This window comes from Triturus cristatus, chromosome 1_1, assembly GCF_964204655.1.
Source record: "Triturus cristatus chromosome 1_1, aTriCri1.1, whole genome shotgun sequence".
Taxonomy (NCBI): domain Eukaryota; kingdom Metazoa; phylum Chordata; class Amphibia; order Caudata; family Salamandridae; genus Triturus; species Triturus cristatus.
The window spans coordinates 104680860-104706269 of record NC_140579.1 but is presented as its reverse complement, the minus strand read 5'-3'; the positions used below and the strand labels follow the sequence as shown (position 1 = coordinate 104706269).

General features: G+C 46.0%; 1 protein-coding gene across 2 annotated transcripts in view; it reads right to left on the bottom strand.

Moving 5' to 3' along the window:
• Positions 1–25410, bottom strand: part of LOC146869650 (DNA topoisomerase 2-alpha-like) — a 163499-nt gene that overhangs the window by 116162 nt on the left and 21927 nt on the right. The window contains exons 2-16 of one of the 2 annotated variants that reach the window (XM_085609488.1): positions 20165–20317; positions 19068–19158; positions 15544–15607; positions 13150–13295; positions 12904–13001; positions 12421–12633; positions 10369–10542; positions 9796–9897; positions 9423–9560; positions 8913–9051; positions 8370–8527; positions 7092–7217; positions 5785–5895; positions 5278–5383; positions 2932–3041 (exon numbers count right to left, since the gene is read on the bottom strand). In XM_085609488.1, the coding sequence (XP_085465614.1) occupies positions 2932–3041; positions 5278–5383; positions 5785–5895; positions 7092–7217; positions 8370–8527; positions 8913–9051; positions 9423–9560; positions 9796–9897; positions 10369–10542; positions 12421–12633; positions 12904–13001; positions 13150–13295; positions 15544–15607; positions 19068–19158; positions 20165–20317 (1929 nt within the window). The remainder of the gene's footprint in view (positions 1–2931; positions 3042–5277; positions 5384–5784; positions 5896–7091; positions 7218–8369; positions 8528–8912; positions 9052–9422; positions 9561–9795; positions 9898–10368; positions 10543–12420; positions 12634–12903; positions 13002–13149; positions 13296–15543; positions 15608–19067; positions 19159–20164; positions 20318–25410) is intronic. The other variant, XM_085609504.1, reaches the window with a different exon arrangement.

The window sequence follows — 25410 nt, the reverse complement described above, 5'->3', positions numbered from 1 at the left end:
GCCAGAAAGGGCGAGTAGGACCTAAAAATAGCTCGACCTCATAAAATTTACCTCGCAAATGCGAGCGGTCGAGTGGATTTGTCGAGCCCTGGGACCCCCTCCTCCACCACCACACCCAGGGGTGGGTCCCTCTACCGCCGGGCCGGTGGGAAGGACACTGAGGGGTTAACGCGGGCCTGCGGGAGGCTGCCTCCACCACGTGCCCTCCGGCACGGGGGCCTCCTCCCGACCCTGCCCCACCGGGGTGCGGGTATGGGGGCCACCATCCCTTGCGGGTCGGCAGGGTGACCAGATGGCCTGGGCCGGCCGGGCCTCCCCTTCCGGCTGCTCCAGGGCAAGTCGAGCAGAGAGGCGAGCAGCGGCAGCCCTATGGGAAGGAGCCTCCCGAGCGGCTGCCTCGGAGTGCCTGGCCACCCTCGCTGGACTGCAAGGGCGGCTGGGTACAGCACCCTCCCAGGCCATCCGGGCACTGGGTCGTCCCGGGTCATCTGGTCGCCTGGCTGCACGACCAGATGGCCCCGCGGGCCGGGCGACCAGATGGCCCCGCGGGCCGGGCGACCAGATGGCCCCGCGGGCTGGCGGGCTAACTCCAACTTTTGTCCTTCCCCAAACTTCTGTAAGCCCCTACTACGTGGGGGCTTAATAGTCGAGAAAAATGGGTTCTCCGGACAGGCCGTCGGGGAGGGGACGTGGCCTGGGCTTAACCCTCCTTGGTTCCAGCTGAGGGTCCGGGCGCTGGGGACCGGGTGTCCACCAGGGCCCGGGGAAGCTCTGCCTGGCTAGGGTAGGGAAGCTGGGCCCAGTACCAGGGCTCGTGCTCCGTCCAGCGGGCCACGGGGTGCGTGATCCCCCTGTCCTGCAAGCCAGCCGAGAGTCCGGGCGCTGGGGAAGGGTGTCCACAGGCCCCAGGGAGGCTCTCCCCGGCCTGGCTAGGGTTCGGACCCGGGGCTTGTGCTCTGTTCTTGTGTCCCAGGGTGCGGAGCCCCACATCCTGCAAGCCAGCTGAGGGTCCAGGTGCTGGGGAAGGGTGTCCACCGGGGCCCGGGGAGGCTCTCCTCGGCCTGGCTAGGGTTTGGAAGCTGGGACCGGGCCCGGGGCTCATGCTCCGTCCGGCAGGGCCTGGGGTGCGGGAGCCCCCCGTTCTGCAAGCAAGCTGAGGGTCCGGGTGCTGGAGACAGGGGTCCACCGGGGCCCGGGGAGGCTCTCCCCAGCCTGGCTGCTTTCAGGAGAAGGGACCGGGCCGGTGAGCAGGAGTGGCTGGCTTTATCTGCTACGCTGGCGGAGCGTAGTTTTCTGCCCACCCCAGTCTTCAGTGTTGCCATTATGGTGCTGTGGAGTTCGTGTTTGAAGAGCTCCCAGCACCATATACTCTTAAATGGCAGCACTGCACTTACAGTGCCCAGGAATGGACCTGGGTACTGTAGGGGCACAGGGCTCATGCTCCTGTGCCCACACCACTGGCATAGGGTTTGCAGCTAGAGGAGTGGCTGATGTATGCCAGGGCAGTGTAGGTTGTGGGCATGGCACACAGGGATGTGTGCCATGTCGACTCTTTGTTTTGTCTTGTACCCAGACACTCAGCCTGCAAGGGCAGTGTGTTTCTGTTAGGGTACAGGGCCTCTTAGGTTGGCACAATAAGTGCTGCAGCCCTTACAGGCCTTTACTAGTCACAAGGCCTAGGGTACCATTTACCAGGGGCTGACATGTGGCCAGGGTTTGCCAATTTGGCTTTTAGGTTTGAGGGAAGAAACATAGGCCCCTGGTACCTGATAGGCAGGAGTCCAAGGCAGGAGTCCAGGGCACACTCAGTCAAAGTACATTCAGCAATTCAGCAAAAAGTGGGGGCATAACATGCATGAAAGATGGCACTTTCCCACAAAAGACTTAGAGTCCGAGGAGCGACGGGTGCGGTCCCGCGAGCGGCCCCTAAACCCGGTGCGGCAGTGAGGAGTGCTGGACCTCTAACAACTTCCGGCGTTGCTCCCGGGCCATGGCACGGCAGTCCCGACAATCCCGGGAGTCATGGTCATTCTCCAGGCAGTAGAGGCAGACATCATGGGGATCCGCCACCGACATATTACGGTGGCACGACCCGCAAGACTTAAAGCTGGGCATCCCTACGTGCACCAGGAAACAAGAGAAGGAGACAAAAAGTCTAAAAAAAGTGGTCAAAAAATGACCGAGGTATGTGCTCAATCCGGATCTGCGCTTTCGGCGCGGAAAAAGAAAGAACTGACATCAGCACGCATGGGTGGCGCATAAGTAGCCTCCGTGACATCACCTCGGCATGCACAACGCCAGTAACGGGGGCAGAGCCGCACAGTGCCACCTACTGGCGCGCAGGGGTACTGCTAAGCAGAAAACTTTCCAGATCCAGACTGACTCCTGGGGAATATTCTACGGTAAGGAATCTATCATTCCTGTGTCTCTTTCAGATGTAGTAATTTAACCATCACCAACGTACATTTTGGCAGCAATAACCGTAAGAAGCACAATTACAACATAGGAAAACCAATTAACGAAGCAATATTAAATGTGGTATCTGCACATTAATTAGTACAATTCACCATCAAGAGTCAGTTTTAAAATAACAAAATGTGACTGCTTTTAAAATAAAATGTATACAGAAATATTAGGGAGGTTTTTTTTGGGGGTGGGGGGGGCGCAGAGGCAAGTTCTGCAGCGAGATTTCAAACAGTGTTTAGTTAAGGTAAACATACATTATAAAGTGTTAGATGCACGTCAACATTTGAAAAATTCAGTTTTCTTGCTGCAACCCAACCCCAGAAAAACCAGGGCTGGTACTAGGACATTGGGCCACCCAATTGTATTCCAAGCAGATTTCTGCAGCATCCTTGTTCCAGTGGGTAAGGAGAAGCTATTCATGTCTAGAAGCCTGGGTACCAGAAGCAATATAGAAGCATCCATTACCAGGGTGATCGCAGCATCATCTTCAGGGCCCGCATACTTGAATGGGATGCGGTGCCGATTCATTTCGGCAAAGTATTCTTTAGCCTCTTTGGATGTGCTCGTACCCAAACCTAAAAGCCAAATTTTGCTTGGTTAGTTATGCACAACACCACAGTACTGCACGTCACGTGCAAGTCAATTCTCTCCCAGCCCCACAGCCTTTACTTACCTGTATCAACTACTAGTAACATAATAGGCGCTTCCATGAACAACTTTGGGTCAAGGGCTCACTGTCACTGGATTGAAGCAACCCCGGCTGATGAGGGGGCAATGCCCCGAAACCGTTCACAGGATGATTGTTTCCGGTCCATGGAGGACCTGGCATCGCAATTCGGGCAGGACTGTTCCCATGAGGCACAGAGTCAAGACTGATTTGCATAGGGCTGGGTCTAAACTAGGGTGGCATGGAGAGCAAACGAACGAGGGATTTAACCCAGATCTCGACTGGGGTGAATATTTGAATTGCTTTGCATGCCGTCCATCATCTGTGGGTCTTCACATTTCATAACCTGGCACTATTCTTTTGTGCTTCCAGGAAGAAAACACTTTGTAAAGAGGCAGAAAACATGATCTAGTAAGTTTTACAAGGGAATATTTGGGGTGGGAGGACGAGTTCCAGTAGAGAAACTGCAGTGCTGGGTGGAAAATCCAAGGTACCGGCCGGTATGTAAAGCAGCCAGTCATGTTTGGAGTAGTGCAATTGTGTCACCAGAAGAGACAGTGCTGGCACGCAAGCTCCCTCTGTTCCGGCTTGCACTGAAGTGGGAGCAGAAAAGCATAGTCTAATGGGAGGTTAAGTGGACACTGAGGCATGTCCATGACAGGTCACAGGAGTAAGTCTTTGGTTAGAAGGACAGTTTGGTGAGCGATGCTGTGGCGAGGGCTCTATCTGGGCATTTTATCTATAGTTGTGTGCCAGGCTGGGTGAACCCAATTTTACTGTTGCAACTTTTGCATTCCCCTTCTAGAGTCCCGCATGAATAGGCTCAAAAGAGGACCATAGCTCTCATGGCACTGTTGGGGTTCCATGCAGGCATGCATTTTTTTTTTTACTAGCTATGAAAGCTCTGGAGTAAATCACAAGTCATAATGGGGAAGTTCTAGATTTCATTGAGTGGTTAATTCCACCCAGTTGGTCCAATAGCTTCACTAGGATACTGCCTATCTTTACACTTAGATCAAGGCCTTTTTTCTTTCTTTAGTTTAGGGGACACTTGTGTGGTCTGCCTTCTCAGCAACGGGGAAGAGTTATCCTTGAGCGATAGCACTATTAAGTGACATCATTTAGAGGAGAAGCGCACCACCGTGGGGGGTCTGCGCGTCTTCATACAAGTACACATTCTTTGGGGCCCATTCACCATGCAGTCATTGTACGCCTCAGAAGGGACGACATCTCCTTGCGTTACCACCAATAACTTGCTCTGGTCATTTGCTTAGGGGCCAAAAATCCACTTAGGAGACCAAGAAACCATTGCACACCTTACTACAGACACTACAGTTGGGATTTTCTTTTCATCAGCAGGGCTGACATTTAGAACCTCTACTACTGGTGGAAGCATCTTACTTCCTTTGGGTTTAAGAGGATTTAATCGAATGGTGAATTTGCTGGTTACAGTGACCCGCACACAGCACTGTAGTGACGCTCGCTGAGGTTATGGGCTCATGGTGACTGCAACAGTATCTGCTCTATGGTCGTCTTATAGGTTCAAGATTTACAGAGCAACTTTACAGGCAGCAGGTGCATTTCTCGACCCAGATACCGAACTGCAACTTAGATAAGAGCACTATTAAATTGGATTTTATTTGGAGTTACCTCCACTTCAATAGAATTACCTTTGAGCAAAGTCCTGCTTTTGAAATGGTTATTCTGGTCATTGGAACTTTAGTTTCTTTCACATTTTAATGACCCTGCCAGTACAGTAAGCTGTTAGCTAAAAATCCAAAAGTATCAGGAATGTCTCTGCACGCAATGCGTCCTGCTGGCAGCAAAGCATTTTAAATGGTGTGCCAGATACTGGTATCCAAGGCCAAAGAATAAATGGCTTTTAACAAATCTGAATTTATTAGGCTTTGCTGCTAACACCATATTAAAACAATGCACATAAAATAAATTCACCACTACACCTGCAATCTTAGACCCCACGGCCAGCACTGTAAATATAGTTGTATATGATGTCGTTTTGAGGACCTCATCAAAACTACATCAGCACTGATGCAGTGTCTAGGCCCAACCCAAATATCACCCTAACAGCTCAAAAATGGCTTACTTGGCTCGTCGTGAGCACTACCACAGGGTTTATAACAAACCTTTGTAGTATTTGATCTTCCAGCTTTTATGGGAGTCTGTGGAGTTTTTCCACTCTTCAAATTCAGGGATACTGTAGAACGACAACTCTTGCTTGTTTTTCGAAACCTAGGGTAAAAAAAAGTATCATTAAATTCCAAATCTCATAACAGCAGCAGCTCTTACAATTTTAGGTGCCACAATGTGAGGGAGCTTTCCTTAGATTTAGTACTTTTAACTAACACGCAATGGATGACCTTACAAATAGCAGCCTTTCTAATGATCACCACGTACTTATTCACAATAGCTCTTCCAATCATATCCAGACTGTTTCCAAATTTTACCTTCTGCCTAGACCAGGCTCAATAAAGGTCTTTGCTCAGCGCAATGGGTCCAGTGCGGTGGGCCCGGGGCTCCTCCGTATAAATTACACTTCCAGCATTAGGTTTCCCTTTGATAATGCTTAAAACCATAGTCAATCTGCAGTCTAAAAGTGTAGCTAAAACCAAAATTTGAAGATTTATATTTACCTTTACAATGGGAGTGATGAACTCTTCAAGGAATTTGTGTTGCAGTAGAGAAGGCCAGTTGTGGTGGATAAAATTAATCAACAAACCTTTGATGTGAGAGCCATCTTGATCCTGCAAGGTGAGCGCATTCAATGAACAGAGGTCCAAAACATCAAAATCAACGTAATATTGATCCTGCAACTAGACCCTTGTACAACTGTTCACAAGATCTACCGGTTGCGTCAAAATGGCACAGATAGGTAGATGTTACGGGGCGGAGAAAGACTTACCAACTAAGTCACTTGATATCCTAACTGGACAGGCGCGCAACCTCTAAACATTTGGTATTTCGTGCCACGCACTAAAATAATAAGGAGAGCCTAGGACTTCAGGCACCAACACCCAGGCCCCCGCATCCAACTTTGAATTCCATTTAAGCATAACTGCACCGACTATTCCCCTTAAAGAGTGGGCAGACAGGAACCAAACTTAATGAAGGCACAGGCTGCAGTCATGTGCTTTCGTAGCCGTTACAGACCCTTTGCCTTGGAGCACAGCCTTAGGAGATTTACAAATGTGGACTATGTAGCAGTATTTCCAGGCCAGTTATAAGAAAATTGTTCCTGCAGAATCCCCCCATGCACGTCTACTATCTCGAGCAGTGACAAGCATGCTGATCACACTCAAAAACGAACGGCCACATCTTCAGGTTAGAACGTAGGTAAAAATAAGCTGCTGTCACAGAATGAGACTCCCTTCACAGGTAAACCGTGTTTAGCAAGATGTTGTGCATCGAAACTTGGGGGGGGGAATTGTGTAAAGAATAGGGACCAACAGGTTTCAGGTCCATTATTGCTGAAGGGATCATGACATTTCATCAGGACTCTTATAGCGATGGTAGATACGCACATGGGAATAAGACCATACCCTAAATCAGTTTAATGTATAGTTTACCCTCTTGGGGGATGAGACCCAATTGTGAGGTCCGAGGGCCCCAGTCGCATGGGCCAGGACGGACTTCACTGGCGTACTGACGGTCAGCTGGCAGTGCTCTTTGACTCGCCGACTTACCCCTCATCCTGCTGATTCAATAAGGGTTTTTAAACTTCACAGGGAATTCCAGCCTCGACTTCAGCCCCTTGTACCTAATTTGCAGAGAACTAGATATTTCAAACAGGAACTGGATGTACACAGCAGAAGGCTTCTAAAAGGAGTCCTCAAAAAGTGTTTATCCAACTGGGAATCCTGGCACACAAAACTTCCAGACTACATGGCTTACGTCACACAGTGCAAGATGCCTTCACTTCATTTCACGAGGAAAGCCCCACCTGGTCGGTCATGATCATTAGCCTTCCGTAGCGCAGGGTTCGCAGAGACTCGTCGTCATCATACTTTTTCTTGTATTGAAGCCCCATTATCTTGATGATGTTGTTGATTTCAATATTTTCCATGATCTAAACACAAAAAGGTCATTTTAAGGGAAAGTAGAGCAAAGTGAATGCTTCCTTACAAACCAACCATATTTATGACCACTCCAAAACATAAATTGAGACATTCACAGAAAATTCATCTTAATAGAAAATACCCGTTTCAATTATTAATGCAATCTAAAACCATTACTAGTTGGTGAAACGTGCCGTACAAATAAAACATTTCCAAGGAGAACAAATAGGGACTCTAAATGAATTTGCGAGCCAACATGTACAACCATACAATGATCCAAACATCACTGCAAATGATCTCAAGATATGAAGTATACTCTCGTACCTGCTTTGGTACTAGCCCATGGAAGGACAGCTCAAACATACCACGGTGTTGGGAGAGCAAGCATGCTCGATGCCACGGCACGCTATACTTTTCTTGAACTCCCATCCAATTGAAAACAAGTATGTTCAATGCAATTAAGAAAAATGTGTTTAGGCCCAATTTCCACAACATCTGCAATACAACTGCAAACTAAGATGCACAGCTTAAAAGAATCCCAACAAATACCACATGAATGAAAGACTCTTATAGGGGAACCATCGAGGATAACCATCGTAAGGACGGCGTATTTGCAGGGCTGCTGCATTCAGCGCAAGATAAAGCATAAGCGAGTCAAGAACAGTAGACCGGTAGGCAGGACTTCACGATCAATAGTTTATGCATCAATTGGTTGATTATGGGAAGACATTTCACATATTGTTGGATACTTTAGAGAACCATCCTTCAACCCAGAGACCCCATCTAATTTAGGATTCAGAAGGAGAATGGCCTCACAATTGGTATCCATAAGTTGATGGCTTAATTAGTTAAAGTAAGATGCAACACACATTTGGCCAGATGTAAATCTCCAGCAGATGACAGAACCAAACGCTATCATGTTGCCATTAAAGGAAGGAGAAATGTGACCTACAACCTGGGCCTATTCCAGGACACATTTTATAGCACCGTTCTCACTAGCGAGAAAGACACCGGGTAAAGGAGAGACAAATTAAGTATACACAGCGTTACAGAACGTAAGGGTGCTAGATGTCCCACAGACTTGGTGGTGCGCAAGGATGAACTTCATTGTATGACAACCTGACATTTCAGGAGTGGATGAAAAACAAAGGGGGCACACACACCTGTTTATGAGAAGCTTCACGAACGTTGAGCAATTTCCCTCTCAAGGGGAATACACCATATCTGTCCCTTCCAACTACTCCAAGACCAGACACAGCCAATGTCTTGGCTGAGTCTCCTTCAGTTAGAATGAGTGTACACTGCTGGGAATTCTTGCTTCCTACAAAGGATAGACACTTAATTAGCAAAGAAAGACCATCCTTATGTACATTTGTAGTCAGAGTCAAGTACAGTTCTACTTTTTAAAGTTGAGCGACAAGGAGTCCCAATAACACGAACTTAAGGGGATTCCTTTCAAACACCTAAATACATCCAGAATATGGCAACTCCACTTGTCCTCCCCACCACCAACCCTTACAGCTCAGAATGCACACAATGGCAAAAATCAAGACCTCCATCCCAGTCTATTTTCTAGTGGTTCATATGCGAGGGAAAACTAGCAGCAGACCAGCTACAGTGCCTAAACTGGATGCAGAAAAGAGGTAAAAGCATATAATTCACAACTCCTTGCTCAACGCCACAATAATAAACGATTAAGCACAAACCTGCATCATTGGCATCATCCAGTTTGGGAATGCCTTTGATTTTTGTGTGCTTCACTGCTGAACATTTCTTATTCAGCTGGGACTGGGCTTTGAACTTCACCCAGTTCAGGATGCTTTCAACGATTCCACAATTAACAGCCTAAAACAAAACAACACAACTTGACTGGGTCAGAAGGTTTCTTGCTCCCAGCCTGACATAGGGGAGAAAAAGGAGACCAGGTCCCTTGCCACAATCACTATCCATACAGGCTTCCTCGAGCTAACTTGTTCAACAAAAACCACAGCCACATTAATTGAATAGATCTCAAGGTTAAGCATGTGGAAGAAAAATAATCCTCTTTAGCCACAGAAGCCACAAGAAGCAAAGCTCATATGAGCATAATTATTAAAGCAGGTGTGGGGGATGCAAATATGCGCGACAATGAAACAGCGTCTCCCTGAACATTAGATTATTAAGGACGGATTTGCATTTTCATGGATCAGGGAAATTTTTGAAAATTCCACACTTACTGCTTTCACAAACTTTTCAGACAATGGACACTTGGATCCAAAGCTTTTGGCCTGAAGAGTCATGTTTTCCTTGGTCTGGGAGTCAAATGTTGGGTTTTCAATCAGGGAGTTCACAAAGATCCACATGTGGTTCTTCACCTGCAAAGGAGTAATAAAGGTGTTACGACTTCTATGTGGAAACACCACAAATCTGACTACTTTTCATTTTCCAAACCGATTTCTGCACCTACTTCAAAATGTAACCAAAATGGTTAATAAACTGAAGGAATTGTGAGAAGTGGTTTGCGTTGTGGGGAAGCACTATCATCTACAATTAATTAAATTAATGTTGCAAGGAAAAATCCCCATCTGCGCTCAATGAGTGGGAACATACCTGAAATGGCTTCACTGCAACGCCACCTTTGTTTTTCCTCTTCACAACATCAATCAGTTTGGCAATAATCTGGTCAGCAACGAAGTCAACATGCCGACCACCCTAAAGAGGAAAAAGTTAAGTAAAATTAATTGTTACTACCTACTAACGCACGGCTAGATCCAACCCAGACGCCTGGCACACTGCACTGGGGTACTACCTGTGCATCAACACTACTTCTGCAGAAGAGCAATTCATCACATTGGCCCCTTCCTTCAATATAGCCCCCCATGTCCAACTCCGAAACGGAAACAATTGGCCCGGTTCCAGGATACAGCATAAAGTGCTGTGCACGAACTGAAAAACATATTTCACGTTTCACAAAATACTACTACGGGTACCATTCTGTAGGCTTCATTGCAACTTTCTTCCGCCTCAGAACTCTGCATCACCACTCAAGGTCTTCTAAAAAGGGATGGTCTATTAAAGCATGCTAACATATTAACTGGAAACTGAAAGATCACTTGAAATGTATACTAATTGTAACAAATAACTCCCTTAAGTTTAGCAAACATTAATGAGAGAATGAGATACCTTTGTGGTGGCAATGCTGTTTACAAAGCTGATCTGCTGGAAGCCCTTCTCGCTCATCGTCAGACACACCTCCCACCGATCATTCACTACTTCATGGATAATTTTCAGGGGGTTGCCAGTCTCATCAACTTTGTCCTTCACGTACAACTCCACATAGCTACGGAATCCACTGACCTGTGGCGGCGGTATTAGAGTAAAGAGAAAAGGACAGCAATACAATTATTTACATTGACCAGTGGTAAGGATCTCAGCCAGCCAAGACCACTTCTCTGTTTTAGCCGAAAACACTGGCAGATATTGCAACTCTGACTAAAAAGTCTTTGGTAGCAGTAGAAAAGGCATTCAAAGTCCATTCCGGTGTTTTTCAGTAGCCTGTACGTTAGTATTTTTCAGAATAGAAAATATTTTCCATCATTTAAACTCCTCGCAATGCCAAAAAGTCACTGAATTATACCTCACAAAGCACGCACTTTGAGATAATGCACAAGGAGAATTTGGTGAAAAAATTAAAGTTAACCCCATTACTGATAATCGAATGCGACTAGATTTAGAAACTGGAGAGGATGAGATCCTCAATTCTAGTCTAGTTGGTTATGGAACCTCTTGCAGAATAGGTGCGATGAGACTGCGCTGAAAGGGTTCACTGGAGAGAGATTAGGTGGACAATGCCTTAATATGCGGATATGCTTACCTATGCGTATCCAAGCGTCAGATACAGGACGCCCACAGGATGCTGGTGCACCCCCTTATACATCAACTGGATGGGAACTAACTAATTAAACCCCCTAGTGAAAGACCTGGCTCTACCATGTGGTGAAACCGAGTCCCAACTCTGGGACCTCGGAAGTTTACTCAATCGGGGGCTCTGATCATATAAATTTGTTTTGCAGTCCTTTCCCTACACAATATACAATTCGTTCCCGATATTAACAGCTATGCCATGGTCTGGAACTCTGGTGGGATAAACTTAAATCTGTTCTGAATTTAAGCCTCCACGACCTAAATTACCTGTAGAAAAGATCAGCCCAAAAGCTCATTTGCGGACTCTCCAGGTTGTTAGGAATAAAGCCAGACCCTTTCAAAAACCTATGGGGTAAGAAAGCAGGAGTTCTGGAAACTGGGAGAGGGTGAGGGGGCAGAGGCACAAATGGCCTCACGCACTCATCTCTTTCCTCCATAGACTGACCCAATCTAAAGGTCTTCAAAGAACATACTTTCATCCGGCTACAGTGGCAAACAGGTAGTGCTCCCAACCCCAATTGTCTGCGTTGTGCGGACATCTAGGTCACATTTTTCCATGCAATGCGTTAGTGCCCAAGGATTACTCAATATTGGGGGAAAATACATTAAACACTGGGGAAGGTGGCGAGTTGCCCCATTGAACCAGACCCAAAACAGGTATTCACATGATGGGGGTTTGGAGGCTCCATTACTGCCTGATCCTGATCAGCAGTGGGCTTACTGGTGCCCAAGAGGGACCCTGCAGCTCGATGGAGGAGCGAAGAAGCCCCTCCACTGGGAGAGTGACTTAGAACCAAAGGAAACAGTATACAAACCAGGAGTCTGCATGAAGAAATGCAAGACATGGGATCTGTTGCCCGTTACTTGACGTACATGAAACATTGTAACCATCAGTGCCGGCCACATGCCTGAAAATGCAGAATGGCAAAAACCTGGACGATTCCCCGCAAGACAGTAGACATTCTGAGATTAGTGTGGTTTGGTAGGAGACCTACGCTTCTCCAGTGCATCAGCAGCCAGTGCATATGCAGACGATGAGGTCAATGGTCTATACAAGCCCATTCACAAGAAATGTGTTTTAATACTGCTGAGTGCACCATCTTTCTGGGAATTCACAGGAAATTAGTTAAAACACGCAAATCTCTCAATGACCCAATGTAGGAGAAGCAGTTTACATCGAACAGTCCAGAAAACACAAGTACATAAACTGCTGAGAAGAATGAAGGCGTCGTCAAGTGAGCAGGGGATAAAATTCTGAAGTAGAGCAACAAAGCATCCAGCAGGACTCAAGCGATGGCATTGAATACTCACCGGCAGCTTCTTCCCATTGAGGAAGACTTTGAGGCCCTTGGTAGCGCCAGCAAGGTCATAAGCTCTACGCGACATGAGGGCCACGATGTCCGCGTCCAGGACGTCCATCTTGAATTTGCTCAGATCAGGTTGGAAAGTGATGCAGGTGTAATCGTCACCATCAAAGTACTTCAGCTTGGCGTCCGCTGCATTTGACATGTTCTCTGTCCAAGTCTACCAAAGAACAAAAGCCGCACAGGTAAATCTCAGATGCAACAGCACTGACAAAGCCAGCTTCCATTTTGCTGTAGGAGACGTGTGGCACAATATGATTCTGACTCTTGCCCCATTAACTACTTGCCCAACCAGAGGGTAGAAAAATATTACATAAGGTGTAGATCGGGACACTAGTTTTCTGCATACTCTAGTTAACTTAAACCACTAGCTTCGACACTGCTTCCTAGTAACAGTTGCCCCGGCTGCTTTGAACACACTGCTCTGTACCTGTTTGAACAGTTTCTTGTACTCCCGACATGCAGTCTCCACTGTAAATTTGGTGCTGAAAATGTTACACAATTTTGCTCCATAGCCGTTTCTTCCACCTGAAAAATATTTGTGTTGAAACAGGTTACTTTTATATGAAACACACAAAAGACGGCGCTGGCAGCAATAACATGGAACAAACTATTCAATGGTGTCGTGTTGTCGGCCATGAACTTCCTGCACACACAATTTTCAAAAATGGGTTACCTGTAACTTTCTTCTGGTCGTCGTCATAGTTACTGGAAGTTAAAAGCTGCCCAAATATCAAAGCAGGAACATAGACCTTTTCGCTCTTATGTTCTACCACGGGGATACCTTTTCCATTATTCCACACGCTGATCGTGTTGTTCCCTCTGAAAAATGCAAAACACATGCAACAGTCACAGGGCACAAAGTTTCGCTCCACAAAAAAAATCGACACTGCCACAGATCATCCCAGGAAAGCTCCATGGTCTACCAGCATTGCACAGAATCACAGGAGTATTCCCGTGCGACACCCTACCTTTGATTACACCCAGCAGTAACTGGACAAGAGGCATATGTGTACAAGCATTTGCAATGCAATAGGTCTCGCAGTTACACGAGTTAGAGCTATTGGCATTGTAAATGACAATGCCAATAGGCATTGTTATTTGCAATGTCAATAGCTCAAACTCGCGTAAATGCGAGACCTAATGCATTGCAAATGCTTGTTCTACGGGAAACGTAGAGGACACTGTCTGCTACCCGGTGTTGTAAACCCCATTCTAAAACAATGCACTGTCTCCTGATATCTGGTGAATTTTTGGAACGAACTGAAGAGCACCGAGCGCATCATTGGACAATGGTCGGTGTTTGATTGGTAGAAGGTGACGCCAATTGAGAGCTCGAGCACTCTCCAGAGACGCTAGTCTGGTTGGTCAAGGACAGAGCAACTCAGCTGTTCATTGGTCGGTTTTGTTATTGTTTGAATTTTCCGAAACGTGGGTTCACGACCCGTGCTTCAAGTGAAGCGTCACTGCTTTGCTGGTAATGGGGAGTACAGCACTAAACAGGTGGAAAGAGGACGTCCACAGTGATAGCAGCCGTAAGGGGATAGCACTAAAGAAAGGATTAAAGGGAGATCAAAGAGAGGGAATGAAGTAACGAGTGTTCAGGGAAGGGAGGAGTCTTAAGAAAAAAGTTAGAATCAGAAGAGACAGGGAGGGAAGGAAGAGCGGCTGACAAAGCGAGAGGGTGAGGAGAGACATGAGACTGAGGGTCACTAAGAAGTGAGTGGGCTTTGATAAAACAGCGAGGGAGGTTATGGAAAGAGAGGGAAAGGAACGTGAAGTTTGAGAATTAGAGAGGACCGGGCCGAACCCCAAGAGAGATGCAAACCTGGTGAGAGAGGAGAGTATTAGAGGTGAAGAAGAAGGGTAGGCACAAAGGAACAAGCAGGAAGTGGGATAAGGGAGGGGGTGGCAAATGGGGATCAGTTTCGCGGACAAGCGGCCGCGAAAGTGAAAGCAAATGGTGTGCAGACTGCCAAATAGTGCGCGCGCCCAGCGCACATGCACTGTATTTGGAGGCCTAAAAGCACTCGTTTGCACTTCCAGATCCCCCATTTACAAATGCTCTCGCGAGAGCAGCGCTAAAGCGCTGGCTCAGGCGAGACCTAATGAAACGTACAAACATGGTCATGACAATGCTTGGATGTCTGCAATGCCAAAAATGGACACATGATGGCAGCAGAATGCCATGCCGTACAAGTTATGAAGCTTAATATTAGCGGGCACTAGTGCCCTCCCGACACAATCGAGGTGCGAGGCAAGGTACATTTCCGCGATTTGTAAGCGCTGAACTACATCTCATTAGCGCCTGGAAACCACATTCTAACATTGTAGCGAGACGCTATAACAAGTTCAGATTATAGCATTAACACTGCATTTTTTTTTTTAACCCCGGTACCATCAGACCGTATCTTTAATTATTCAAGCAGGCTCGGAGGGCTTTTAAAACAAAGTGACAGCTCCTGATACACAAGAAAATTGTGTCCGTCATACATAAGCAGGACCACTGCAATTATGCCAGTCAGCGGCGTTTTCCCCATTATGGATTTTGCCGCATTCGCCACACAGCTCATCACTTGCTGCATAATCTGCAGTCTGAAAAATATTTTTAGCTCAAAGGGAACAAAATGTAAGTGGTGCGGCCCATGTTGCCACACAGTGGAATGCCCTATGCATCTTTCAGCTGCTAACCGCTGTTTGGATGCTCAGCTTGTACTAAAGAGGCAAACTTTTGCCCTGACAGTGTTAACGTGAACTGCCAAAATTATGAAGCAATACCATCACAGAACACGCCGCATTAGGTTGCATAAAATGCCCTTTCCTGGTACATAATTTAGTCAACCCTTACGCATAATGTGACCCTCCCCTGCTGCACAATTCTGGTGGACCTGTGCATAAATCATAAGAGAAAGAGCAGACTAAAGCATCCTAGTGGACTTGCAACAGTCATTTTTGACTCAGTGATACTAGTTGCAGCCAAGGCTTAAGGATGAAAGCCGGAGCCGGCCACGCAGAATTTTAACATGGAAGGTACAAGGCAGAATTAGAAGGAGAGCGCAAGATTACTTACGGGTCAATATCAATCTTGATGCAGGACATGCTGCTGTCCCTCTGCTTGTTATCAGCAGCGTTCACTGAAAGAGAAGAGGGGTGCTTAATTTAGGAATATAAAGGGGCGCCGACTGGCAGGTCACTACACAAATCTATACAGGTACTTACGCAGTTCTTCATACACGTTGTACAATATAAATAAGGCGCCCTGATTTCCGTTTTTACTGATCGTTACAGATTAATACAGAGAACCATTCATTTTCTTGTCTGTATTTTCAATGTGGATAAAAACGGAAATTAGGTGCTTTTTGAGGGATTCTAAATACACTGCCATGACAATAACAGTGTGGATTGATAGGTAAGAAGGGTAAAAAATAAAGGAATTTTAGTAAAGAGGCTTAAACAGCAGTAAATACGCACAATGCTGAAAAAGAAATGGGCATATTTTCCTATAATTGCATTGATTTATCTTCTGGGGGTGTTCATATTACTGAAAACTGGCAGGCATTCAAACATGACTCCATATTTATTGGGTAAATAAATGTGGAAATATACCAGTTTCAGCTTGTTTTCACAAAACCCATAATAAATACGAATAAATAGATCAAGTTGACAAACAATAAATATGGAAAAATACAGACAGAAATACCATAAAACTGGAAGCCCTAAACATAAAATTGATTCACACACCGTTAGACCCGTCAGCCCTTTGGCAGTTCCCTCCTCATTTTATTATTTTTGTCTTTTCCCCCTCCTCATTTTTTTCTGTCTACCAAACTTTTTGGGTGCTGATGTAGAGGTTCTGGGCGCCTCATCCTCACTACCTGAGGGAGAGGCGCAACGTGCTCCACTGGGGAAACTAGATGAGGGAGGTGAGATACACAAAATGGTGGCTCCAACTGTCACCTCAGCACCTGGACCCTGACTGCCATGAGAGGTTCCGGAACCTTCTGGGCCCCTCTGGCAAGTCAGGCCCAAGGTGATAAATAGAGGTGACAGGAGGGCGGCCATTTTAGAGTAGAGCTGAGTGGCCGGTTAACCAGGAGTAAGGCACCTGAGTGGGGAGGTGGCTGCACTGGTCAGGGATTGACAGGTCTTAGGGTCTGCACGGGTTCCCCTCACCAGCGACACCACCCCCAACCTGATGACCAGTCCCTGAGTGCCGCCAGTGACTTGAGACCGGAGTATTTAGTGAGACCCCGAGGAGGAGTGTACCCCCTGACCTCTGAGTTCGGAGGGAGGGCCATTGATGGGGCCTAGCGACTGATAGCTCCGCTGTCGCCTGCGATCGCCATCTGTACTGATTCTGAGAAAGATGTGTGCGCCCATGCCCTGAGGGTCCTGTCAGTTCAGTCCTTGTGCCGTGAGAGGATCGGCACCGTGTAAACTCAATCGCCCTTCCTCCCCGAGTGCCGCCTTCAAGTTGTAGCTGTCTTCCCTAATGCCCGGACACAGCGTTACCTGAGAAATTAGGCTGTCGCTGCCGACAGCAAGTCGCCTGGGTAGAGGGAGCGGCCCCGGGCGTGTGGCGAAGTGAGAGCAGCACAGCTGCGTTGCTGTGGAAACCCGCATTAGGAAGTGCAAGTGGGGCAGCCGTGAAGTCGCTGCCCGAGTCACATAAGCCGGGGCTGGAGCGCCGCCCCCTGGCTGTGCAGGAGCGGAGGCCGCACCTCCATCGGACGCGCTGTCCCGGGACTGGAGCCACAGGAGTGGTGGGCTGACCGACAACGACGCCTCCTAGTCAGGTGACCGGTGGGGAGGAGGAGGCTCTGCCAACAAGTTAGGGAGAGTGCCCTCTGACGACGGACGGAGGTTCCCATCGGAATAGGAGAGAGCCTGGGGGAGGGAAGATCCTGAGGGGAGGTGGCCCCGTGGAAGGGAATCTTGCATCCTGACTGCTGGGAGAGAATTCCTCCACCGCTTAAAGGCTCCGTGACACCAACGAAGGGGAATATCGCGCAATCTCGTGAGCTGCCAGAGGAGAACATCAGACGGACAGTAAGAGGGGGAAAATAGCGTGGGAGAGTGTTTGTGCGCTGGGGAACTTTCCAAAGACTTTAAGAAAGGGAAGACCTTCCACGACTGTTATAATTATTGGCAGTATAGCGCCCCCACGTGAGTGACTCGAGTGAGGTGAAGGGTGGAACACATATTGGGGCGGATGGTGGTGGTGCCAGCCCCAGTAACCAAAAGCATTGAGGGTTCAAAGGTCCTCGGGATAGTGTAGATTCACTGTGCAAACCATCCCCAATAGCTACCTGGATGGAAGTAACCCCTAGATTGTCAACGGTACTACCCCTGTCCTGATAAGTGGTATATATCCAGGGCAGCCAGTTAAACCCCCCTTTGTTAGTTTAAGGATTACCCTGAGAGTAAATCGGGGATTGGTTACTGGGCAGGGTTGCCAGGGGGTTAGATGTCCTTCCAGAGGCCAGGTGCTATGCATAGCCCACACGGAGAGTGTTAACGATGTGCCAAGTCTGAAGTAATTCTCCCTGTACAATGTTGACATGTAATATTTGGAAATGCTATTCTGAAATGTAACGGAGTGTTTAGCTGTAAAAACACATTGGATGAAAAGTTTATTCTGTACTGTAGGACTGGTTTTGCCTCAAGATAAAGAGGAACGTTCATATGAAAATGTAATGAAATGTTCAGATTGTAAGGTCTAATTGAAACTCGATTCAAATAAGAACGAAATGAGAAAGTCTTATAGTAAACCTTACATTTAATCGGTGTAGTGTCCTTTTTGAGTGGTGCTGCACAAGATTGCGAGCTGGGTATGATGCACGCATGAGAGGCCCAGTAGAGATGTAAGCCTGTTGATCTGAGCCAAGCTACCCCTAGGACGTAGGTCCAACACACACCCTCAAATGCCAGCCTTTGCTAGAGCTACCATGACTGCTGTATGGCATAAATCTTTGAACAAGCTGTCCAACGTGGTTTAAGATTAAAAACATTAAAGTGGAACGGGGATTGGAAGCAATGTGCTGCGGGGGTGAGAGGGGGCTAATATGGTAATATTGAACCAACAGGTGTTGGGGGAAGGAAAACAGATGGTCACAGGTGGGGGAAGCATGAGAGAAGTATATGGGCAAGCATTAAGGGGGTGTGGATGGAGAGAAGGACACAAGGGCAAAACGCTCAATAAAATATGCACGGTCACTGAGTGCTGAACACAAAAAATATATATATATAGTGCAGCAAATAGCTTAAGCCGATATCAGCCAATCAATTGCAAAGAGGGAATGCCATGGGAGGCACAGACGCAGAACTAGCAAGCTGGGACACGAAGAAGTTAAATGAGGGGGATACTAAATCAACTAATGAGAAATGGGCAGGCTCCAAACTCATGTCCTTGGATAAGCAACAATATGCTTTACAACAGACGAATGGCTCGACCTAAAAACAGGAAATCGGGCGATTTTCAAATTGTGCACCCCATTAAGTCTTTGAGTTACCTGTCCAACATCTCATACTATTTGAAATAGATATATGCGTTTTTGATTTCCGGGCGGGGTCATGTGTACAAATTAAACATACCTAAAATTTCATCAAAGATTTTGTACAATCCAGGAACAAATGTCACATCTCTGCAGTTCATCCCAACAGATTCATCGTATACCCACATTTGCTGAAAGAAAGAAAAAATAAGATTGTATTTTCTGCATGACTGAGGGGCCAGCAAATATAGTTATATAGACCTGTTCGAGAGGAGTTGGCCTAACAGTGAGGGCGCTCAACCTCGGACCTGGGAGAACTTGGTTCGAGTCTTGGTAATGACGCTAGACATCCTGTGATTCTGGGCAAATCACTTAATCTCGCCGTGCCTAACAAAAAATGAATGTGTGTCCTCATGTAACGTAACTGGTGCTATGTAAAGCGCTCTGATACTTGATTGGATTCGGGTCAAGTTCGCGCTATACAAAAATATGCACAAAAAAAAAAAGTAGGCCCCAATCAATGTTCCCAAAGTAAGCATTAACAATTTCATACCCAATCTTTTGAGGTACAGTTCTTGTAGCTCAGGCAACACCTACGAGTAGTTTGTGGGCTACTGGTATCTCTCCAGCCACCTGTTAAGTAGCTCGTCTAGGTGCAACCTAGCCTGCTAAATTAGAAGTTTTTGCTTGGATGAATTAATAGATTTAGTCGAAAACTGAGTAGGGTGTATTCAAGAAGAAAATGTGTATATTTTTAGAACTCAACCGGATGTTTGGCGAAAAATGGTTGATTTCCAAAATATATTGAAAATTGATACCTGAATGATAAATCGTGAGACATTGGGGAGTCTCATTACTAATATTACCCTGGTGCGAAGGGCATTGCAACGAGGACTGTTGCCTATTCACTATATAGACGCTTTCCAAATGATGAAGCATTTTTCACGTTACTGCTGGTAACCCTGGCTGGACGCACGGAGGTGAAAACTGCTGGTATTATTGCGTGGTGTGGCCACTCCTGTCATCTTCTATGACATGATCACAATTACTACAGTAACATGAAGGGTAGATCAGCATCACTTACATTGAACAGAATTAGCTTTTATTACAGAAAACGTTGGAGACCCCTGCTCGCACCTGAACATAAGCGGCTCTTTCATAGTGCCAGTAAACACCACCTTTCTGACCCCCCCTTACCTGTGTCACCAGCTCGACAGAGCCAATGTACGTGTCCGGTCGGAGCAGAATATGCTCCAGCTGCGTCTTCTTCTGGTAGATTCTTTCGACGGAAAGCCTTCTGTCGGCATCACTGCTTTTCTTCACTTTCAAGACCGGCGTGTTCTCAATTGCCTGAGACGGAAGCAGATGGAAACCAATGAACTACGCTGCAAGCAGTGTCTGAGCACTGGGTTCAGCACGTGCATGACTTAATCCACTCTAGAAACCTGCTCCATTTACAAATTCTAGTTATAGCCAGATTCAAGATGGCAAGTGCAAAACAAAAAAAAAACAAAAAAAAAAAATAGTGTACTAGCTTACAGATTTCACCACAATGTAATGCTCACTGTACATTTGTGAATGGCTCAACTGTAAACCTTTTGGATAGTTCAAGATACATAGAAAGTGTTATATAGTAAAGGAATCGACTACAAGCGCTAATTGATCAGAACGGTCTATTAAATCGAATGCCCTCCAACAGTTATCACAAACATTAGGGTACACCCGCTTTCCCTTGTTTTGACAGACAACAGGTTAACGGTACAAAAAGCCAAGGAGCAGTATCTGTGGCAACAGGATAGGTCTCTCAGAAGCCTCTAGAACAGGGATTATCATCATCAAAATATCTTTATTTGGATATAAAAACATCCAAGAAAAGAACAAAATAATTACACAGGTTACAGCATAATATTACATACAACTTCGCATATTAAAATTCATTAACACAGTGGAAATACAGAAATAGGTCGATTCTGAATGTCCTGTTCATAGTCTCGATGACTAGATTGTACAAAACGACTGGCTGGCTATAAGTTCATCCATTATTATAGCCTTATAGCCCGCCGTAGCGGGCTATACCGGCTGATAAAGGCCCGCTGCAGCGTTAAAGGCCCGAGCCGAAGGCGAGGGACTTTAACAAAGCAGAGGGACTTTAAAAGCCGGTATAGCCCTTCTATGAAGGGCTATAAGGCTATTAGAACATTCTGCCACTAGAGGGCAGAATGTTCTAACAAAACAAAGCCTTCAGGGAGCGCAGGGAATTGAAATCCCATCAGGCTCCCTGAAGTCTTTGTTCACAGCCAGAGCTGTGAACAAAGACACATTGGAATGTTGGTGCTCCGGGCTTATACCAGCCATTATAAGCCCGGAGCACTCCATTGTTTTCAATGGAGCTCCCAACATTCCAATGTTCTAATAATCATTAAAGTGCAGGGTGCAAGAACTATATAGTGCAAAGAAGAAAAAACCATCATCCAGAATAAAATATACGATCATAGAAGCTTAAAACACATGTTATAAAAAAAATTTAACATTAAAAATACCATATAACATCCCTGATGCGATGAATCATCCAGTACGTCATTTACATACTTCTTTGGGTATTATTACTGTTTTCTGCATAGTGCGGATCAAATAACATGAGGCGAGACACCACCTCCTATACACTGACAACGGAATAACTTGTCTCACATCTCGATTTCCTCAATTTTGCAGCAAGTCTTAAAAAGTTCACAGTACAAAACAGTGTGAGAGGTTCCGCAGAAAGTTTTAAATATAACAGAGCTACCCTGACGTGGGTGAATTTATTCGCTTTTAGGATGGGTTTTAAAAAGACATCCCGCGGGAATTCGTATAGGGGACAAAAGAATACAAAGTGAAGAGTATCCTGTGGAGATCCCAGATCGCAGCCACAGGGACCCTTTGAACCAATATCTTTTGTGAATCCCGCGGGAACAGCTAAAATGTGGTGTAAAAGGTCCAGTCTAAATCTGGTCATTAAAAATCTGTCATTTTTGTTATAGATTTGCGCCAAATAAGGTTCTATGCCAGCAACGGATTTCGTAAGTATATATGCACGCACTGAGCCTTTCAATAATTCACTATCTTCTCTATGGCAAGCTACCCGCCTGAAGTATTCCGCTTTTATGAGTGTTTTTGATTGGGACGTCATAGAGGTGGGTTCATCAAAACATCTTACATAGCCCAGCCACTTCAACTTATCCTTCACGAATTTGAGCCATGGAATCTTGTGACTTTTCCCTTCTAATACAATCTGTAATTATATCTCTGCTGAAGCTAGCATCAGGATTAGTCCAAATTTTAATCCAACACATTATTGGTTTAAGGCTTATTCTATCAGAGATGTAAGGGAGCCCTAACTCTTCATGTATGATATAGGCCGGGATGCTTTGTGGTACTTGCAAGATCCTTCTAAGAAACTTATTTTCCTCCTGTTGAATCGTGGCGGTGTTTCTAGTACCCCAGACCTCGCTCCCATACATGATCTTAGAACAACAGATTGAATTGTATAAATTCAATACTTCGTTCGGGGACCAGTGGCCTAACCTCATGGCGCGTGACATAATTGAACCCATTATATTTGTGTGCTGTTTACACTTTTCTGTAACTAGTGGCGTGAATTTTAAGTGTTTGTCAAAAATGATTCCTAGATAATTAAACACTTCAACCTGCTCAAGCTTATGACCCCCAATTTTGAAACTGAAATTCCTCATTGGTCTTTTTCCAGCTTCCATGATATAGGATTTTGTTAGGTTGGGAGATAAGTCTAGGTGTGCCATAAACCCGCAAAAGCCATCAATGAGGGCCTGCAGACCCCTCCCTGTTCGTGCGAGGAGTACTGCATCGTCCGCATATAGCAGAACAGGTATACTTCTGTTGCCTACTCTAGAGCAGTCCACCCCCAATTCTCCTAGGGCTTTATCCAAGCCATTTATGTATATCGTGAATAAAAAGGGCGCTAGAATACAACCCTGTCTCACCCCCCCAGTGCAAGCGAAATGTTCAGTTAAGTTCCCCTCGTTGCTGTATCTGATCTGAGCAGTTGTGTCCCTGTGTAGAGTTTTTAAAATGAAAATCAGACTAGGGTCCACCCCAAGCAACTCTAAAATCTCCCATAGTTTTTCCCGGTTGACCCGATCAAAAGCTGCCGTTAGATCCATGAAAGCGAGATAAACTGTCCCATCATCCGCAAGAGTATACTTGGCCACCAGGTTATAAAGGTTGAGACATTGATCTGAAGTAGAGCGACCCGTTCTAAAACCGTACTGGGTATCTGTAATAATCTTGTTTTCCTCAGCCCAGTCCATCAGACGGTTTAGAATTACCTTCCCTAAAACCTTTGCTGAGACATCAATTAGTGAAATCGGGCGGTAACATTGGGGATCGCTTTGATTGCCCTTTTTAAAGAGGGGAACGATAGTGGCAGTTGACCACGACCTGGGCATACCCCTTTCCACTGCTGTATTAAAAACTCTAGTGAGTAAGGGAGCCCACAGGTCAACCTGGGATAAGAATAGATCAGGAGGAATCCCATCTGGGCCCGGGGCCTTATTCTTTGTCAGGGCTTGAATTCCAACTTTAATTTGGTCCACTGAGAACTGGACCCATGAACTTGGCAACCCACCTGCATCAGAGATGTAATGAGTCATGGTGCTGCCCTGGTTATACAATTTTTTGAAGTGGGAGACCCACGCTTCTGGCAAGATATTGCAGGAGACCTTCACACTGTTTGGGGGCTGAAAACTAGGATCGTTAATCACCCTCCAAAACCGTGACATATCTCTCATTTCGGCTGCCTCCCTTAAATTCACCCAAGCTTCATAGTGGATAGATTTTTTCCTCTTTTTTATGGCCATTTTGTAGTGGGCCCTACATTCCACTATCATACTCCTGTCCTTCGGTACCTTTTTAAGTGCCCGTTTTAGTTCTTTTTGGGCTCTGGAGCATGCTTTGTCAAACCATTTCGGTGTGAGATTGGGCGGTGCTTGTGTTTTGATCCTCAATAGTCTGTCAATATCCCTTGCCATGCTTTCAAATGCGTTTATCAGATCTTGGCCTCTAATTTCTTGGTTTAGGCACAACCATATCCCGCTTTCTGGGTTTGCGAGAAGTTTTTTATAGAATACTTCCCCATCAGTATTAGACCAACGTAGCCGCCTGCCCTGATCAGTTGCTTCCAAATTTCCCCTTAACGTCCTAGGCATTAACTGCACGGAATCGTCAGCGTCCATCAATGATAACACCAGTGGGTTATGATCACTAAAAATACTGATTTCTATGTTATAATCTATGATCCTACTTTTAAACCCATGAGAAATAAAATCAATAATAGTTTCTTTTCCCCTGCCTTTAAACGTGGGATTTATGATGTTCGGGAACCTGGGCTTAATCAGGTCCATTGTAGGGACGAGATTGTATATCCCCAGAATCTTGCTTAATTCACTGCCTTCCTGCGTGTGTTCAAGGTGCCAATCACTAGTGGAAGGACAAGAATTCCATGTTCCCCCGACCCATTTCAGATATGGGCATGGGTGACAATTAAAATCGCCCACCAAAATTATATTTGGGGGATGCTTTCCCCTAGAAAGCAAGTCGGCCAGTCTATCCTTCAGATCAGCCAACCTCTGCATTGATTGGCCCGCATTATAAAAATGTATCAAAACAAATTTAGTCCCCTTTTTACTATAACTAAGACCCTGAATATATTCAGAGTTCCAGCCCATGCCTTCCCATGTCCCTTGTAGCGTCAGAGATACATACGTTATTAGTCCCCCTTTCGCTCTTCCCATCATAGATTTTTGGGCGGGCACAAAAAACATTTTGTACCCATCTAGATGGGGGGCATTTCTATCCAATTCCCATGTTTCTTGTAAACAAATAATGTGAAACTTTTTGCTGTACTCCAACCATTCCTTGCTTCTTAATTTGGGAGAGATTCCAGCAATGTTCCACGATACTACCCTAAGTTCCCCGTTCCCCGGGGTGATCACGTTCCTTACTTGGGAATATTGAATTTGGGATCCCACTTCTGCTGAACTACTCTGATCTACTGCAGAACTAGTCGCTAATTGAGTTGTTACAACCTCATTTTAGGGGATTTCGGGTAAAAGGCTATTTCCTATTGTTAGACCTGTCAGCCCTTTGGGTGGTCCCTCCTCATCATTATTTATTTTGTCCCACTTTTGCCTCAAACCCTGTTTGAATTTTTCCTTTTTGGGAACCACCAGACTTTTTAGTGTTGATGCAGATTCAGGGAGCCATTTTATCTACCCCTGGAACTTCTGTCTGAGGGCCTGGAGCACAAAATGGTGGCCACCTGTGACATCACCGGCATCCACTGGAACCTACCAGCACCTTCCAGAACATTCCAGAACCCTGTGACAGTTGGAGGCGGTTTAGAATGTTGGGAAGCTAAGACAGAGAGT